Source organism: Macrobrachium nipponense, chromosome 28 (assembly GCF_015104395.2).
Source record: "Macrobrachium nipponense isolate FS-2020 chromosome 28, ASM1510439v2, whole genome shotgun sequence".
NCBI lineage: Eukaryota > Metazoa > Arthropoda > Malacostraca > Decapoda > Palaemonidae > Macrobrachium > Macrobrachium nipponense.
In genome coordinates, this window is record NC_087217.1 from 27,754,682 (window position 1) to 27,776,046 (window position 21,365).

The 21,365-nt window shown below is 36.5% G+C and overlaps 1 protein-coding gene across 1 annotated transcript; it reads left to right on the plus strand.

Annotated features, from left to right (window-relative positions):
- The first annotated feature begins 2,346 nt into the window (after positions 1-2,346).
- LOC135201612 (methyl farnesoate epoxidase-like) lies at positions 2,347-21,121 on the plus strand. The gene is made up of 11 exons (XM_064230668.1): positions 2,347-2,490; positions 13,791-13,909; positions 14,949-15,182; positions 15,468-15,634; positions 16,335-16,460; positions 16,662-16,772; positions 17,202-17,316; positions 17,426-17,606; positions 18,501-18,600; positions 19,163-19,322; positions 20,330-21,121. Exons 2-11 carry the CDS (start codon positions 13,831-13,833, stop codon positions 20,509-20,511), a joined length of 1,455 nt encoding a protein of 484 aa, XP_064086738.1. The 5' UTR covers positions 2,347-2,490; positions 13,791-13,830; the 3' UTR covers positions 20,512-21,121.
- Positions 21,122-21,365: the final 244 nt, after the last annotated feature.

Sequence of the window (21,365 nt, forward strand, 5' to 3'; positions counted from 1 at the left end):
ATTCTTAGTTATTTTATTATTCTAGTTTTTGTTATGTATATGAACTGTATTATTATCTATTTAGTTTGTTTTCCTCCTCCCCGGTGGTTTGTCTGTTTGGTAATTGCCACTTATGACCATTCTGTCTTTTCATATATTTGGGAGTGAGTGGTGCTGTCACCGTGGCTGTGTCGGAGATTTTTTCGACTGAAGAAGTCAGTTGATCTCTGAGCCTTATTACTCCTGGTGACTGCAGGATTTTATACATAACTCCTGCTTGGACGTACTATTATTCTTGAAGGATTACTCTTCATCCTGCTTCACCCTCGGCTCAGTAAATGTCGAGGGGTTCTCGCTTTGCCAAGGTATAAGTGACTGGTATCTTTTGGAATATTCAGGTGATTTTTGACTGGTTTCATTTGGACGTCCCGGGATTTCTGGAGGATCATCCTCGTGGATGTAGGATCGCTGCTTTATGGGTCCTGTCGAGTACCATGAATATATTTACGTACTTTCATCACTTCGCCCCTTCACTTTTGTCTCTGGACGCAGAGACATATAAGTATTTATAAAGATCACGGTTATAACTCGTGTTACGAAGGACAGAAACTCATATGTAATTAAGGAGATCACGGCAATAACTCCAGTGTTTCAGAGGAGGGAAACCACCGTTAGGTTATTTAGTTTGTGATTGTTAGGTTATTCTTGTTTTCCGTATAACTTCTCCTGTCTGAACCCCCTTCCCCTTTTGGATGTATCTTTGCCTTACTATCTTCATTGGTTAAGTGTGTTGTTTTGTATAATTTGTTCAGGGGGATTGGTTTTCACTAACATATGTATTCCGAGGTTCAGGAATAACTTCTGTCTTTATGTTTTTGTATTAAATGTAAGTGTTTTTGTGGTGTTGCGTTTTCCCCCATGAATTAAGTTTTGCACTCTTGATATTATTTGAGAGCTATTTCACTGATTGTGGACTTAACTTGTGGTTGTGAACAGAGTTTGGTAAGAAAAGAATTTAATTTTTAATAACGGCGGAAAAGGACCGTTACAAAATGGCGACCTTAGGCCAGGATTGGTTCTGTTGTAGCTGGGGGTTCTCTGGCAGTCTTGGGGGGAGAACAAGTGTGGTGAGTTTAGAAAAAAATTTTCTTTTGTAAATTTTTTTTTGCTTTGGTAGGGAGGTGTAAGGTTTCACTTTAATTTTATTATTTGAAATTGTAACAGCCTAGTGTGGCTTGTTTGATTGTTTCACCTTCCCTCTTGTGTTTTGCATTGTTGAAGCGAGGCGATTTTTGCCATCTACTTCTTTTCAGAAACAGCTGGGTTCAGCACAACAGCCAGTCCAGATCTCGACAGCAGCAGATATTGGTTACCTGGTGGCCACTGCTGGTCGAGGATGAGAACACCAATTGGTTCTTCAGCAGTTTGGACCATTTGCTCGGAGTTGCAGTGTCTGTTACCAGTTAGTATCTTCTGATGAAGGATGGATGGTGGCTGGAACATGGTCATCAGTCGCGTTCCCTATGTGACAGCAGTAAGACTGTTGCGACGTTCGTCTGATTGGTGCATCAGTGGTTGAGATGCTGTTTGAGTTCATCGGGTGATTAATCCTTTGTCAGTGGAGATTATAATTTGTATATTGATTGTTTATACTGCTGGATTTGGGCATTGTTCATAACATTATTTGAGGGGCAAGTATATGGTCCAGTTAATTTGTATGAGCTGGTTTACTATTGTTCTGAGCAAGTGTATAGCTCTGGGTGTTCACATTAGTTTGTGATGTCGGGCAAGTGTATGGCTCTGGTAATTTGCTTTGTCTTCTTAATTATTTTATGATTATGTCAATTACTGCTTTTGTGCTGTGTTTCTGTAATGCTGCTGTTGTGCTATGTGAGTTTTGTAATGGAACATTGTTCATTTTGATTGTTTTGGCTGAACCCTCAACTCTCCTGTAAATATGTAAATTGCTTTGTACAGGAAATAGGTTTAATAAACTAGATATAAGATATTCTATTGATTTATTTTATTCTCTCCTCCTTGTTTTGCCTTTGGACTCCTAGTCTCCCCAGTTCCATTTATTTATTTATTTGTGTGTGTGTTTGTGTGTGCGTGAAAGAACCTGTGGAAACATAGATGGTTCATGACAATGTATATACAACACATTCTTGAGCGAAAGCCAATCACAAACACGCGATAACAATAAGCCGCATAGAAAAATCAACTTGAGCATAAAAATAATCAAGAGGGCGAGACAAAGTCTATTAATTATCACTTATAACCGTATCTCAACGCTCTCTGGTATACCCCCACCCCTCCCCTTCTCTCTATCTCTATCTCTCTCTCTCCCCGCCCGCTCCCCGCCACCCCCGCCCCCTGTTTTCCGAATTCAGGGGTTTTGCCAGATCTGAGCATGGGTAGAGTATATAAGTATATTGGACAGCTGTTAGAGAGAGAACAGCGATACCGACTTCTATCATCTGTGGACAAGTATCACATTGTCAACACAATAAGGTATTATTATTATTATCATTATATTATTATTATTATTATATTATTATCAAAAAATGTTCATAGTAGCATAAGTCTTGAAAAGGAGACACAAATCCACAGCTGTGTAGACACACACACACACTATATATATATATATATATATATATATATATATATATATATATAATATATAGTATATATATATATGTATATGTGTGTATATATATATGTATATGTATGTATATATGTATATATATATATATGTGTGTGTGTATATATGTATATGTGTATGTATATATATGTATATATATATATATATATATATATATATATATATATATATATATGTATATACAGATTTATTTAAAAATAAATCTATGCAGAGAGCATCTGGGAATGAAAACATATCATCCGAAAATGTCTCTCATCAGATTGATTGATTGATGGGTACTTGCTGGCGTCGCGACGAACGATGTTATTGATGCCGCCTCTCATCAGAGCGCTTTCGGGAATCTGTTAGATTCCCTCTTGCAATCTTAGATTAATAATGGGAATGGAACGGATTCCCGAAAGCTCTCTGATGAGAGAGGCATTTTCAAATGTATGTTCCGGTACATTACTGTGAATTTATTTTGTCTCCATTATTATTATTATTATTATTATTATTATTATTATTATTATTATTATTATTATTATTATTATTATTATTAATATTTCATTGTGTATTCGTATCAAGTCTAATTACCAATGTGGCCAATTTCGCGCGCACACACACACACACACACACACACACACACACACACACACACACACACACACATATATATATATATATATATATATATATATATATATATATTTAATTGTTTTATATATTCTTTTGACCAATCGAGAGAGAGAGAGAGAGAGTTTTGCTGCATTACGTTGCCTTACACACACACACACACACATGTTATATATATGTATATATATATATATAATATATATATATATATATATATATATATATATATATATATATATATATAATATATATATATATATATATATATATATATATAATTCTCTTATATATTCTTTGACCATCGAGAAGGAGAGAGTGCTGCTGCATCAAGTTGCTTGCATTCCTGCAATCGATGGAAATACCATTTAAAAATAATTCATTACAAGTATTATCATTCATTCTCTATGGAACCTTCACTGACTTTGATATACTGTTCATACCAAGTCTCACTTCGAATAGCATTCCTGAAATCGATAATAACAGTCTCATTGTAAATATGAAATGAATATCTCTACCATTTCATCACCCATAAATTCTTTATTAATAAATAGCAAAGAAAACTAAGAGTAGCCAAGCCACAGAGACACAGGATTAGCAAAAGTAAATATGAAATGAATATTTCTACCCCTTTTATCACGAAAAATTTATTAATAAAAAATATAAAAGACAACTGACACTAGCCAAACCCAAAGATACAGGATTAACATAAATAATTCTGTGTCCAAGAGGATAACCTGAGAAAAATGAGCCAGAAAGCAACTGTAAGCAGAGATCGAAGGTTGGGGATTTCATGATAATGATAAGTAGCCAATCTCCTGTTGATAATAATTTTGATAATGATTCAATTATCGTCTCGTGGTATCACAGTGTACATTTCAGGGCTGTTTCATTAGGGCCATTGGATAATTGATTTAATATTATTTTATTGGAAATGTAAATCTACAATCATATGTCTGTTTAATCTTGGTATTTAAAATACAAAGCTTTGCATTTTAAATAACAAGATCAAAAAGACATATTATTATTGACTCATGTGATTATAAGTTTTCTTTGGATTATTTTATTGTTACTATTATCTATTATATAAGTTTCCCTGGCTGTCTTTCTGCGTGTGTGTGTCCCTCCCTCTCACATCCCCCCCTTCCTCCTCCTCCCCCTTCTACCCAAAACTCACACCACCCCCTCCCACATTGAATCAAGTTGCCTGAGCGTCACAAGACGCACACTTATTATTATAGGTTAAAATTTACTCGTACTTCCTTTAGTGAATTAAGTATATTCCCAGGACGAAGTTGACGTCCCGGAGAGAGAGAGAGAGAGAGAGAGAGAGAGAGAGAGAGAGAGAGAGAGAGAGAGAGAGAGGAGGTAGGTACTATGATGACCCCCGCTATAGTGACCTGAGCGGCTTTTAATCGTTCTAAATAAGTTTTTATTTTTTGATTTTAAACATTTCTATTTCGGTGAAATGGATGACGAGTTCGTATGTATGTATGCGAATACTGAGGCTCTATTTGTTATGAATAATACAACCATTTCAGTGGTTTCATAAGGAGACCTGTGACTAGAAATATATATATATATATATATATATATATATATATATATATTATATATATATATATTGCATAATATATATATATATATATATATATATACATATATAATATATATATGTGTATGCAATATATAATATATAGATATATATATATATGGTATATATATATATATATATTATATATAATATATCATACACGAGTATTTAGTGAAGCCGGCCTTATGTCAGTGCCTTTTATACAAGAAAGAGAGAGAGAGAGAGGAGAGAGAGAGAGAGAGAGAGGAGAGAGAGAGAGAGAGAGAGAAATGATCATATCTACAATTCTTTGCCTTTGCTCTTCCGCCATTTCCAGACGAATTGTTTTCTTCAAATGCAGACTTATCCGTCATTCCATCGTCAGTCTCCCCAACTAATTAAACCAAGAAGGGCGGGGGGTGGGGGGGGGGGGGGGTGGTGAACGGAAGTGCCGTGGTTTCGTTCGCTGTTGTCGAAGTCCAACAACAGAGAAGGAAATTCCCCTTTGTCTCGCAACGAAAGAAAGAAAGAAAGAAAGAAAGAAAGAAAGAAAGGAGATAGTTGTATAATGGGATTTTTTTGTGGTGATTGCAATTGTTTACATTCTTGTCGTTCATTAATTAAAAAATGCTCGTGGTGGGACGAGTCTTTAATTTGGGAAAACGAATCGGTAATTATGTTTGGGTGCAGATATATTTGAGAACAAATCTCTGCTTAGACTTTCCAAGAATCTGTCCAATACCCCTTTTGAAAACGGGAACAGATACATTTGAAAACAAATCTCTACTGAGACTTTCCGGAATCTATCCAATTCCCCTTTTGAAAACGGGAATCGAACAGATTTGAAAAACAAATCTCCACTGAAACTTTTTGCGAATCTGTCCCATTCCCCTTTTGAAAACGGGAACAGATATTTTTGAGAACAAATCTCTACTGAGACTTTTCGGGAATCTGTCCAATTCCTCTTTTGAAAACGGGAATCGAACAGATTTGAACAATAAATCTCCACTGTGCCCTTTCGGGAATCTGTCCAATTTCCGTTTTGAAAACGGGTACGGATAGATTTGAAAACAAATCGCTACTGAGACTTTTCGGGAATCTGCCCCATTCCCCTTTTGAAAACGGGAATCGAACAGTTTTGAAAAATAAATCTCCACTGTGCCCTTTCGGGAATCTGTCCAATTCCCCCTTTGAAAACGGGAATCGAATAGATTCCCGAGTGCTCTCCGTAGAGATAAACTTTTAAAGTGTCCAGAAGGAGTCCATGATACGAGATTTAAAAGGCCAAGTTTATTGCATATGATACGTTTCGCACATACATCCGTGTGCATCATCAGTTTGTGAATAAAATACAAAGACATATTATAAACAATCATATAAAATTAAAAGGAATTCACAATTCTAAAAAATAAAAAAGATTAAAAAGAGCAGTAAATAAAAAGAGACTACTAAAAACACCAACCGTCCATGATCAGAGGTGAAGGTGGAATGAGTTACAGTTATGTATGTACACATACATAACTGTGGATTTGTTTAGCTGTTCTTGTCACTGTTACACCGGATTTCGTCTCATTCATTGTCATTGGAATAATGCATAAAGTTATTTCAAGACGAAAAAAAGTATACATTATATTTATGACAGTGTGACGGAATCACAACTCTAGCGTTTATCAAAATGACCTAAAATCATGTGAAAAGTAATGAAAATAAAAATAAAAGTAATAAAAATAAAATAAAAATGAAAATGGTAAAATCGTAATAAAAATTAAAATAATAATAAAAATGAAATAATAAATAAGAATAGAATAATAAAATAATATAATAAAATAGGAATAACAATAATTACAATAAACATTGTAAGATCAATTATTGTCCGGTACATTGCTGCAAAAATAGATTCCTGTCAATCATTTTGATGCGCAGAACTGAGACGAAACTTAGTCATCGAATAACAACTACAAAAAAAGGGGGGAAAAAATCTAAATACAATGGCAGAAAGAAAAGGACTTTCTCATCATTATATTACAGCTCAAGGTGATAGATAAAACGTTGAAAGTCGTCTTACAACAGAAGAAAGTGGATAAACATTGTAAAGGAATGAACAAAGAGAAGAAATTTATCTTCTCTCTCTCTCTCTCCGGAACCAGGTGAAATGGACGCTCTTCCACGAAAGAAAAATGTGATAGACAGAAAAATGGAACTGCCAGTGCTTGGTTAATGTTTCATCTCTGCTATTTCCAGAATCGGTTGTGAGCAAGATAAGAATCTGTTTGGGAAATAGAGCACTATATTAACTTTGACTATGACGTTAACAACACATTTATTTCTTTTTTAAACTTTTTATCGTTATTGAAATGAAAAAAGGCTTCCGTGAAGGGGAAATATATGAGAAGAAATTCATAACTCGACTGAGCTGTGATGTTTCACACAGAAATGATAAGAGGCATCAGTCATTTTGAATAAAGGAGCTTATTTGGTAAAATAGGAATCCATACTAAAGTTTGAATGCATATAGTTGCTTTTATAAGACATTGGTTAAGCGTATCTTTCACAAGAAAAATGCATTGTACAGATACATACACATATATATAAATACATGCATGCATGCATACTTAATCAATAGGGACGCCAAATATATATATATACATACATACATTCATACATACATACATATTTAACCAACAGGGACGACACTTTTTTTGTCCTATTACAGAATATAACTTCCTCGAATCGAATTTTCAAACAGAGAACCGATATGGAATAAATTTTTCCGCACATCACAAGGTTACATATAACATATATATATATATATATATATAGTATATATATATATATATATATATATATATATATGCCTCTGTTTTTTAGGACAGTTTATTTGATCACTTTCTCACTTGCATTTGATAGCCTGTATAATGACACCATTCGTTATTTCTTTTATCAATATTAGTTGAGAGAGAGAGAGAGAGAGAGAGAGAGAGAGAGAGAGAGAGAGAGAGAGAGAGTTTACCTATTATTTTTTTTAATTTGAGCTCGGTTGTCTATATAATATTACTATTCTTTATTTAATCTATATATTCTTTGACCAACGTGAGAGAGAGAGAGAGAGAGGGAGAGAGAGAGAGAGAGAGAGAGAGAGAGAGAGAGAGAGAGAGTTTATCTATTATTTTTTAAATTTGAAATCGGTTGTCGATATAATATTACTATTCTTTATTTCTTCTACATATTCTTTGACCAACGAGACCTTACCTTACAGACCTTACATCTTGTTCGGGTTGCCCCAGGTCCCTCAGTGTGAGGCACCTCTAATGTCTACCAGAGAATTGCTAGTACATCTTCCGGTATATTTTGCATCCTCCAATCTTGGATGGTCTGGGATGCAGCTTAGATATTTGTCGAGCTTATTCTTAAACACATCTACGCTCACTCCTGATATATTCCTCAGATGATCTGGCAACGCATTGAATAGACGCTGCATTATCGATGCTGGTGCGTAGTGGATTAATGTCCTGTGTGCTTTCCTTATTTTTCCTGGTATAGTTTTGGGCACTATTAATCTACCTCTGCTTGCTCTTTCTGATATTTCTAGCTCCATGATGTTTTCGGCAATTCCTTCTAGCTGTTTCCATGCCTGAATTATCATGTAGCGTTCTCTTCTCCATTCTAGACTATATAATTTTAAGGATTGTAGTCTTTCCCAGTAGTCAAGGTCCTTAACTTCTTCTATTCTAGCTGTAAAGGACCTTTGTACACTCTCTATTTGTGCAATATCCTTTTGATAGTGTGGGTACCATATCATATTGCAATATTCAAGTGGACTACGAACATATGTTTTATAAAGCATAATCATGTGTTTAGCTTTTCTTGTTTTGAAGTGCCGTAACATCATTCCCATTTTTGCTTTACATTTTGCCAATAGAATTGCTATTTGATCATTGCATAACATGTTCCTATTCATCATCACACCAAGGTCTTTACCTACTTCCTTATTTGTGATTGTCTCATTATTAGGTCCCCTATATGCATATAGCTTTCCTTCTCTGTCTCCATAATTTATTGATTCAAATTTATCAGAGTTAAATACCATCCTATTTACCTCTGCCCAATCATATACTTTGTTAAGGTCTCTTTGTAGCGCGTTCCTATCTTCATTACAAGTAATTTCTCTACTTATTCTTGTGTCATCGGCGAAACTACTCCCTACCGAGTCCTTAACATTACTGTCTATGTCTGCAATCATAATGACAAACAGTAATGCAGCTAACACCGTACCTTGTGGCACACCGGATATTACCTTAGTTTCATCCGATTTCTCATCGTTTGCAATAACTATCTGTTTTCTGTTGTGTAAAAATTCTTTTAACCATCTTCCTACTTTATCCACTATATTATGTTTTCTAATTTTCTTCGCTAATATATTATGGTCTACCTTGTCAAAAGCTTTTGCAAAGTCTAGATAAGCCACATCTGTTTCATTTCTGCTTTTCATATTTTTGTATATGTTCTCATGGTAGACTAACAGTTGGGTTTGTGTACTTTTTCCGGGTACGAAACCATGTTGTCCTATATTAAACAAATTATTTTTTATGAAATGTTTCATAATATTTTTCTTCATTACCCTTTCATAATATGTGATGTTAGACTCACAGGCCTATAATTACTTGCCTCTAGTCTTGATCCACTTTTGAAAGTAGGGGTAATATATGCTAATTTGTGCTCATCATAAATCTTGCCTGTATCTACACTTTGTCTTAATAATATTGCAAGTGGCTTTGCGATAGAATGAACTACTTTCTTTAACAAAATAGCAGGGACACCATCAGGCCCTGCAGCAGCTCCATTTTTAATTTCATTAATAGCCTGCACAATATTAGCTTCATTAATATCTATGTCTGCTAGATATTCACTATTTTCGTCCCTTAATTCTATATCATTATCTTCATTATTAATTCTAGGGGTGAATTCTCTCTTATATCGTTCTGCTAATATGATGCATATTTCCTTTTATTTATTCGTTAATCTCCCTTCAATTCTTAGAGGGCCTATTTCTATTCTTCTTTTATTCATCTTTTTCGCATGTGAGTTTAATTGTTTGGGGCTTTGCTTGATATTTACCAGGGTTTTTTCTTCCAAGTCTCGTTTTTCATTTTCTTTTGATTGTATAATCTTTTGTTCTGCATTTTCTATCTTACTTTTTAGTTCTATAACTTTCCATGCATTTTTTTCTTTTGCAAGACCTTTTTTCCACTTTCTGATTTTCTGGAACAAGATCCTTCTGTCTCTTGGTATGCATGACTGATGTTTACTTTTCTTCTCCGGTATATATTTATCCACTATTTTCTCTAATATTTTAAATAATATCTCCGTATTTACCCTTATATCATCACTTACGAAAATGTTATCCCAATCTTTGTTTAATTCTTCATTTATTTCTGACCATTTTATATTTCTACTGTAGAAGTTGTATTTTCCATATCCTTCCCACTTTTTCATTTCTTGCTTATCTCTGTTTTCACTTGCTTTGGAATGGACTGTTAATTCTATGACATTATGGCCTGAAATACTCGCATTATAAACTATTATTTCTTTAACATAATTCACCTCGTTCACAAATACTAGGTTTAAAGTATTTTCCTTTCTTGTTGGCAGGTGATTTATTTGTTGAATGTTGTATTCTAGTAGCATATCTAATAGCTTCTCGAATTGCCTCTTATCTTCTGCACTACTATTACTCTCTTTTTGATATATATAAATACAACCACAATCTCCTATTCGTTCTTTCCAGTCTACGAAATGAAATTAAAGTCTCCGGATAGGAGAATAGTCCAGTCCTTGTGATTTCTACATATATCATCCAATTTTTCTACTATATATTACTATGTTCATTAATTTTTTAGATTCAAATTTTACCACTATTAGTTCACATTCTGAGTTACTATATTTCTCATATATTTTTCCTTGTTTTTTGTCTTTCCCATATATTGCGGTTCCCCCTTGATTCCTATTTTTTCTATCTGATCTATAAGTTTGGAACACTTTTATTTGATCATCATTCCCAGTCTCTTGGGAATACCAGGTTTCACTTATATTCATTATATCTATTTTCTTTTCAATTTGGGTTAGTTCTTCTAAAAACTCTATTTTTCTCTTTCCTGTTCTGGTATGTTGTTCTTTTCTTCATTTCCAGAAATTCTGACATTAAAAAATCCAACTTTTCCATAATATTTGATCTTCCTTCATCATAATTATTCATTTTGTGTCTGAATCTGCAATTTTCTCCGTATCTGCAATATCCTCTTGCATCATAAATACAGTTCTTATCTCTTGAGCTGTATCTTGGAGCTGATGCTTGGAAATATTTTGCTGACACACCATATCGCAGTGATGGCTTGCTTTTTTCCCTCACCTGATATTCTTTGTTCCGCTCTTTATTTGTTTCTTTCTTATTTTGGATATTATTATTTGTCTGATAATTTATTTCATTTTGATTCATGGCTACAGGGTGCATATATTTACATTTTTTGTCGAACTTACATCCTTTTCCTTCTTTTAGGTTTTTGCATATTTTTGGATGCAGATCTCTGCAATCATCCTCATAGTTGTGACATACCTTGGGATGTTTGTAGTAACATCTTTCTCCGAATCTGCAATGCCCTCTTTTCAAAACGTTGCAGACTTTGTCTTTCTCGTCTATTTTTTCCTCTTTCCCATCAGTGTGTAGATGTGGGTAGAGCCTCTTCGGGATTTTCTTTTATGTTGTCATGTCGTAATTTATTTCTTCGTATGTATGCTGCTTGATTGCCTCATATGTAGTATCAATGAGTATCTCTGCATCCATACTTTTGTCTTGTTCTTTGTTTTCCTTATTTTTTTTTTTTTGTCATTTCAGTTTTGTTTACTTCTCTTCCGTTTTCCTCTTCTTCTTCCTCTTCCTCTTCTTCTTCATCCTCAGCTATTTGTACATTCAGTCTTGATTTAATAACATTGTCTATCCATGATAGACATGTTGAGCAAAATATTCTAGTATCCTTTCTCATATCTTGCATTACTTCAGCACATTGAGGATGCGTCGGAATGTTGCATGCAGAACATTTTCTGATCAGGTTTTGTGGATTAACTATGCTAAACCACACCTTACACAGTTTGCATGCTTTTGGCATTCTTTTTCCTATTGCATCAATTAGGATATTCACAATGTTCACCTTATTAATTTTCTTTGTCGGAATATGTTGATTTATGTATATTTTTTTTATGAGTCTCTTGACCACTTGGATTTTATTTGGAACTTCTTCAATTATTTTCAAGATGTTTTCTGTTGATTTGTTCCAGTTTGAAGGATCATATCCTTCTAATATATCTATGAATGCTTTTGTATCTTTTTGGTTAGGGCTGTTGTTGATCTCATAGATGAGAAATGCCAGCTCCCTTCCTGCTACCTCATCGTATTGCGAATCTGCTAAACACGCTAAATTTCGTCATTTTTTTTCCATAGTTGGAACTTACTGCCATTTTGATCTGAATTACAGTATTTCACTTGATAAACTAACTTAGTAGACGCTTTATACTACTATTTTCACACTAATCTTATCACTGACAGTTCACGAACACTTCTAGATGTTTATAAATTTCCAGATGTATGTTAAACGCGTGATATCTGTTGATCAATCAGACTGTGCACGGTAACGTCTCACCAAGCAAAATGGCACTGAGCAAGAGAGAGAGAGAGAGAGAGAGAGAGAGAGAGAGAGAGAGAGAGAGAGAGTGTGTTTTTTATTCAATTGAGATTCGTTGTCTATTGAATAGCAGAATTCTCTATTTCTTTTATATTTTCTTTCATAAATTAGTTGACCATATATATATATATATATATATATATATATATATATATATATATATAGTAATATATATATAGTAATATTTTATAGACAACCGATTTCAAATTTGAAAAATAAATAGATAAACTCTCTCTCTCTCTCTCTACTCTCTCTCTCTCTCTCTCTCTCTCTCTCTCTCTCGTTGGTCAAAGAATATGTAGACGAAATAAAGAATAGTAATATTTATAGACACTCGATTTCAAATTTAAAAAATAATAGATAAGCTAACTCTCTCTCTCTCTCTCTTCTCTCTACTCTCTCTCTCTCTCCTATATATAATATATTATATATATATATTTATATATAATATATATATAGAGGAGACGAGAGAGAAGAGCGAGGGAGAGATGAGAGAGAGAAGAGAAGAGAGAGTTAGCTTATCTATTATTAAAATAAATAGATAAGCTAAACTCTTCTCTCTCTCTCTCTCTCTCTCTCTCTCTCTCTCTCTCTCTCGCTATATATATATATATAATATATAATATATTAAATATATATATATATATATTAGAGTGAGAGAGAGACGAGAGGAGAGGAGAGGAGAGAGAGAGAGTTAGTTATCTATTATTTTTTAAATTTGAAATCGAGTGTCTATAAAATATTACTATTCTTTATTTCGTCTACATATTCTTTGACCAACGAGAGAGAGAGAGAGAAGAGAGAGAGAGAGAGAGAGAGACGATGAGAGAGAGAGAGAGAGAGAGAGAGAGTTTATCTATTTATTTTTCAAATTTGAAATCGGTTGTCTATAAAATATTACTATTCTTTATTTCGTCTACATATTCTTCGACCAACGAGAGAGAGAGAGAGAGAGAGAGAGAGAGAGAGAGAGAGAGAGAGAGACGGAGGAGAAGAAGGAAGAGAGAGAGAGAGAGAGAGAGAGAGAGAGAGTTTATCTACTATTTTTTAAATTTGAAATTGGTTGTCTATAAAATATTACTATTCTTTATTTCGTCTACATATTCTTTGACCAACGAGGAGAGAGAGAGAGAGAGAGAGAGAGAGAGAGAGAGAGAGAGAGAGGGTATTGTCCTACAATGCTTTGTATTTTCCTTTCCAAGGAAACACTTATATACTTCTCTTTTCTCGACAGATCTCGTACCCAAGTTCACCCACGAGAATTATAAAGCACCATGTTGATCGTTGTTGCCTTGGTACTCCTGGCCACGCTGCTCTACTTCAATGTCAGGAAGCCAGAGGGATTTCCACCAGGTGAGTTTAAGGAGGGTTTTGTTTCCTTCAAGAATTCTAAAAAAAATCTTAAGGATTTCGTGATGTCTCGAGTCTTCTCTCTAGAATTATTAGTTTTTCTTTAATTTTTTTTATTGGTATTGTTATTCATTTTATTCATTTCGTTTCAAGGAAGAAAGAGAATATAGACGAGGGTTCAGTAAAAGGAATGAGAGGGGCTACAGCTAATGACCTCAGATAAGGCCTACGGTGCACCGCATGAGGTGTACTTTGAAAACCGCTATAAGATGATAGAGAAAAAGAAAAACTGTGAGAATTAGCAGTCACTTAATTTGAATTAAATTACACATTTGATTTCCCATAAATATCATCTTGACTTCCCATAAATCTCTCCTTGTTTTCTCCTAAATCCTCCCTTTGCCTCTCTAAATCTCCCCTTGATTTATCCTAAATCCCACTTTACCCTCTCAAAATCTCCCCTAGATTTCCCCTAAATCTTCCCTTTGCATCTCTAAATCTGCCCTTGATTTCCCCTAAATCCTACCTAAGACTCGCTAAATCTCTCCTTGATTTAGCCTAAATCCCACCCTAGCCTCTCTAAATCTCCCCTAGATTCCCCTAAATCCTCCCTTAGCCTCTCTACATCTCCCCTTGATTTCCCCTAAATCTCCCCTTGTTTCCCCTAAATCTCCCCTGGTTTTCCCCTAAATCCCACCTTAGCCTCTCTAAATCTCCCCTTGATTTCCCCTAAATCTCCCCTTGTTTTCCCTTAAATCCCACCTTAGCCTCTCTAAATCTCCCCTTGATTTCCCCTAAATCGTACCTTAGCCTCCCTAAATCTCTCCTTGATTTCCCCTAAATCTCCCCTTGTTTTCCCCTAAATCCCACCTTAGCCTCTCTAAATCTCCCCTTGATTTCCCCTTGTTTTCCCCTAAATCCCACCTTGGTCTCTCTGAATCTCCCCTTGATTTCCCATAAATCCTACCTTAGCCTCCCTAAATCTCCCTTTGATTTCCCCTAAATCTTACATTAGCCTCCCCAAATCTCTCTTTGATTTTAGGACCACCCCGGTACCCATTCATCGGCTACCCGTTCCTCGAGAAGCACTTGGTCCACAAGCACATGTGGCGTCTCTCTGACACATACGGACCGGTCGTCGGCATCTACTTCGGTCCGCAACGAACCGTTATTGTCAACGGATGGGAGGCCGTTAAAGAGGCGCTGGCCAACGAGGACCTCAACGGACGTCCGGACAATGTCTTCATCAGATATCGAGACGGCGGGGAAGTAAAAGGTAGGTTCTGTTGGAGGAGTACCTCCAGGTGGGTCCTGAGTACCTCACACGAGAAGGGATTAGTCCAGTACAAATGCGGAAGAGTTTCTTAATAAGGATAAATGTCACCAATGAAACCAATAGTTCTTCAGCCATGTTTTTTGTATATTGGCTCCACAATCCGTATTAATAATGCAGCTCAACAGTATTGCACAGCATTAAACATTCACGAATTCACTCATCAACTACGATGGAAAAAGAATGATCACCTCTCTTGCAAATTCCAAATTCCCAATCAAATTCCAGGCGTCATGTTCACCGAGGGAGAACTTTGGAAGGAGCAGCGCAGGTTCTCCCTCCATAACTTCCGCAATTTGGGATTCGGGAAGCGCTCCCACGAGGCCGTTATCCACGAGGAAGTCGAGGAGCTCATCAAAGAAATCGAAGGGACAGACAAAGGCGTCAGCTTACAGGTGAGTTTTTTAAGGTCCTTCGGGTGATCCTTTGCCAGATCCTCTAGGGGTTTAATTGACGAGATTATCTCCAGGCCCATTGCTCTTTTTGCTGGAAGGACAATGGTACTTCTAAGGTTCGGGAGATTCTCCTCCTAGGACCTTTGGGAAAGGGGAATGTGTCCTCATGCAGACCCAAAGACCGAATGGAAGGGGAGGCCTTCCCCTCATGTAGACCCAAATTCTGAATGAGAGGGGAGAGTCTGCTTGTACAAAGACTGAGCCTAAACGAAACTTGCAACGAATGTCAGGGGTTTGTTGCAAGCAGCAAAATCAAAGGATCCCAAAATGATTAGATGTCATTGAAGATATATGTCATAGTTTAACATAATCAATTTGAATGGCTATTGATTAATTCTCAAGCATTCTGTCAGTTGGCTGATCTACCTAGTCTCATTGCAACCTACTGAAGCTTCCACCTGACAACCAACATTTGTTGTTAGTGCCAGTGGTGATTACTGGAACCTAAACGCCTGAGGCACTTGACAGTCATTATAGGTCACCTTTCCATCCAAGTTTGTTACAAAATTTGCAACGGACTGGTAGGGATCTGTCGCGAGGAGCAATTGGTTAGAAGGGATCCAAGAGTCTCTGGAATGAGGATGAATGTGGTTATTATTTCTGAAGAGCCTTTTTTTTTCTTTTTTTTTTTTTATCTCAGGTGAAGCTGGGAGTGTCTGCGACCAACATCCTTTGGGCACTCATGGGCGGAGTCAGGTTCCAAAGGAATGACCCGAGGTTGATCGATTTGGTCGAGAGCCTGAACAAAAGTTTCAGGGCTGGAGAGGTAAGTACCACTACTTCTACCATTAATACTGGTCCTACTATAAATGCTTCTGTTATTTTCCCTTCTGTGAAGAAGCATCAAGAATCAAAATGACGACATGGAAATGGCATACAATTGACCCAAGTTAGCATAAGAAGGAAAGCAATGAGAGGAAAAACGTGGGTAAATGCATCCTATTAGTCTGTCTGTTTTTGCCAACAGGTGGCTGGATCCATCGTGGACATCATCCCTGCAATACGTCACATCCTGCCAAAGGACGCCAATTACAGCGTTGTCATGGAAGGCATGAATAAGGCGACAGCTTTCATTGCGGTGAGCCAGAGTCAGAGTCCAAAGTTAAGGTATCATTTCTATATCTTTGGATATGTTTAGGAGAATTGCCATTGCTTTACATGCATTGGGTATGGAAAATCCACATGACACATGAATAGGGATGTTGCGAGATGGGACATTCATTATTCCAGAGCTTTGGTATGCCCTTGCTACCACTGAAGGAGGCGAATGACATCAGGGGCACAGGCAAGGAATAACTATACCCTAAAACGGGTTTAAGGATGGGGAATGATTTCTGATAGTTTCCCCTCTCTTCGAACCGTGAGCAGAGAACCCTGCTGCCTACCAATCAGCACCTGTGTCGGTGAGCCAGACTCACAGCCAATAGGAGAGCTCCGGGAATATGACCGACCAATCAAAAATCGTTTCCCTTCTTTTGCAAATAATAATCATGTATCTCCCTCGCAGGAATCAGTGGAAGAGCACAAAGCAACGCTGGACACAAGCAGCCCGAGAGATTTCATCGACATGTTCTTGACTGAGATGCAGAGGCAAAAGGGCGATAAGGAAACAACATTCAATGGTGAGACATCCCCCCAGTTTTGACTTGAAAATAACTCTTTGAAACATAACTGACAACACATTTCTATTCCAACTCTAAACCACCATCAATATTGGTCACGACCCGACAGAGAAACAACTTGTGGCACTGTGTTCCGACATCTTCTCCGCGGGGTCAGAGACCGGTTCGTCTTCAGTGTCCTTCGCGATACTGTTTTGCGCTCTGCATCCAGACGTCATGAACAGGATCCACGAAGAGCTGGACTCCGTCGTGGGTCGGGACCGACTTCCTTCGCTGGACGATCGTCCACAGTGAGTTTCTCTCCATCTAATTGAAAGCTCTAGAGTTGCTGCTGCTTTGCATTTCATGATTCTTTATACATCTTGACTGATCGATTGTTTAAGTTATCTAGCGTGACAGGTACGGGTCTTTTTTCTATTGCTTCCTTTTCCCATTTCCTTGTTTCACATTCAGCCAAGGTTGGAAAACAGAACATGGAGAATGATTTATTATAAGTATTAGATATAATTCTAGCTGTTTTTGGCAAACAAATATGTTCTATAATAATATTTAATAGACATTTCACTTCACAAAGATAATTATTTGCTTTGAATATCTCCTGTTCTTAATACTTTCATTATTAATGTCTAATACTTTGAATGATCTCCACTAATACCACAATACAGCTCTTTTAATCTAATATAAAGTTTTGCACACTTCATGTTCATGAATCATTAACTTTATGTCCAACTATAGATGACTTTTTTGCGGGTTCCAGAACCCACCGTGGAAATAAAAAATTCCTTATAAAACGATTATAAATGCCTATTTTATCAATTCACTGCCTTCAATACTAATGAAAGTGATTTAGTGATAATTCTAGAGATCCGGCCCATAGGAAAATTCGCGAATTGGTGAAAGTTCCCGCTGAAACGTAAAAAAAACGTAAAAGACATGTTCCACAAAAATCCGCGACAAAGCGAAGGGCGGAAATACCACCCAGTCGAATAATAATAATAATAATAATAATAATAATAATAATAATAATAATAATAATAATATAATAATATTCGTAGCAATCGCTTCACCCACCTTTCCCTAGGTTAGGTTAGGCTACGTCAGGTTGTTAGAGCTCTCAAGATTGTAATGGCGCAACAAAAGCTATCTAAACTCTTCTCATATTCGTAATACCCTTTCCATTGCAGGTTAGTCTACACTGAAGCCGTGTTAACTGAAATGCTTAGGTTGCGTGGCGCTGCACCGCTTACAGTACCACATTGCACTATGAGAGACACCAAGCTCCAGGTAATTCAGGATATCGAATACAGTTTTGGTTACAGCGGCAGTACCCCGAAATTTACACTAAATTTAATTCGGTTTCGCTATTTCAATATTCGGAAAATCTCATATCAATTTGGTTGATGGTGGAAGTGCTGGATTTGGTAATTATTGGTAATTTAATTTCTTTTCTGTAATACGTTTGGAAAAGGTAATATAAATTGGTTTCATGGTTTTATACTTGGACGTGTTAACCTTCTAACCTGTGAGGCTAAGCTTGAATAAAAAATGCTCTTAGGACGCACGTTAATAAAATACATACAATCAATGGACCAAAATTCAAGCTTCATGGTAATGAAGAGAGCAAATGAAGGAAGCCTATTTCAATCCATCTATTCAGCTACGTTCTTGAAGGTCATCTATCGGCGTCTATTTTGTTGCTCATCTATCAAGGACTTTGTTTTGCTCAATATCATCTCTGTCTTTTGGAGGTCCTACTGTCGATGTTCTTTCGTTTCAACAGTCTTGTTTATTTGCTAGCAGCAGTTCATAATGCTTTTTTTTACTTATTGACTTCCATACTTTGAAGGGTTACAACATTCCTGCACGGACGATGGTGATGGTGAATCTGTACAGCATCCAGATGGACAGGCAATACTGGGGTGACCCAGAGAACTTCCGGCCCGAAAGGTTCTTGAATCCGGACGGGACCCTGAGGAAGGACGAACGCATGATTCCTTTCGGAAAAGGTGAGGAGGGTGTTCTGGAAGAGAAAGGTGAGGTCAGGTATCGGGATACTCTCGGAAGGGAAGCTATGTATGGGTTCTGGAAAGGGTGATTGCTGGAAGAGATAGAAAAGTGCTGGGATACTGAGATACTTGTATGCTGGAAGAGAGCATTGAAGATGGGTTCTAGAAAGGGACACTGCTGGAAAAACAAGTTATGGTAAAAATACTGTTTTACAATGCAACTGAAAATTGAGGAAGGGTTCTGGAAAGGAAGGTTACTGAAAAGGAAAGGTGAAATAAGAGTACAGGAATAATCTGGTGGGAAATGGTGTAAGTGAGTTCCTGAAAGGGAGGTTGCTGGAAGTAGTAGGAATACTTAAAGTTCTGGAACATTCTGGAATGGAAAGTTGAAGATGGGCTCTCGAAAGGGAAGGTTGCTTGAAGGGGTGAAAGAAATTAGAGTACTGGGACATACAGTAATCATTCAATCACCCGACTTAATAGAGCCAAGGGCCCATTGGATGATGTGAAATCCGGATAATGGCAGTGTTACCAACATTTTCATGAGGCCACCTCTCATTGTCAAACTTCAGACGACAGCTTTTCCAAATATTTAAAAGTTTATATATATCATATATCTTTGGGGCCTTTGCCCGGGAATGTTGGGTAATGTCGAGTGTCGGACTGTACTGGAAGCTGACAGTGTTTCCATGACACCAGAAGAATGTGAGGTAATAGTACTGGAAAATATAGATATGGGACACTAGTGGGATATGAAAGTTAAGGGAGTTGTTTCAGATGGGACAATTGGGGTATTAACCGGAAGAAATACGACAGATAAGTGCCCTTAAGCAGAGAGAGAGAGAGAGAGAGAGAGAGAGAGAGAGAGAGAGAGAGAGAGAGAGAGAGAGCATTCTGTCTACGTTACTCTGCTCGTTTTGAGTTAGCCGTCTGCAGGATGAAGAGAGAGAGAGAGAGAGAGAGAGAGAAGTTCATTCTTCATATTTCCTTTTACTTAATTCCTGCAGGACGTCGGGTGTGTTTGGGAGAGTCCTTGGCCCGGATGTCACTGTTCCTCCTCTTCACGGGCTTAATGCAGAAGTTTTTCTTCACAATCGATCCCTCTGTCCACTTCCCAGACACAGAGGGCAAAGGAGGATTCACTCTGGGTCCTCCAGACTTCAAGGTCTTCGCCAAGAGTAGATTCTGAAGGTGTGGACGCTAGGAATTCCTACTCCAATATTTCCCCTCTTCCAGGATTATTTTCCAGGATTCTCTTCCAGAATTTTTCCTAGGATTCATGTTCTTCTAGCTCTGTGTCCTTTGAGAGCAGTGCACTATATCATATCCTTTGCAGGAATCATTTATCTTTTTTTTTTTTGTTAAGTGATTATGGCATCGCTATACTGACGTTAGGTTTTCCCCTCCCGACGGCCTCTAATGGAACCATGAGATATCTGACAGGGTTATCTTGTATTATTTTGGTTGCCTACACAGAAATAATTGTTTTCGTTATATCTATGTGTTCATTAAATTTGTTTATACTCATTGAACCTATGAGACAAATTCCTATTGCATGATGAAGAATTTGTTATATTTGTAATACTTGAGCACATGAAACCTGTAACCCTCCAAGTTTGTTAATTAACTAAGAACATACAATTCCATTGTTGGTATAGGAGAAGAATGTAAATGTGAGGCTCGCAGGGTTACACCTGTTAATATAATAAAATCTTTATGTTTCCTTGTTGATACAGGAAAAGTAACGAGGATGGATGCTTACCTCACATCTTTTGTAAATAAAAATTGAAATTGCTGAAGGCTTCTTTTGCAATTAGTGTCTCCGATGGAAATAAATAAACAAAAAAAGGAAATATATATACATATATATATATATACATATGTATATATATATATATATATATATATATATATTATATATACATATGTATATATATATATGTTTCCCTGTTGATACAGGAAAAGTAACGAGGATGGATGCTTACTTCACATCTTTTGTAAATAAAATTTAAAATTGTAGAAGGTTTCTTTTGCAATTAGTGT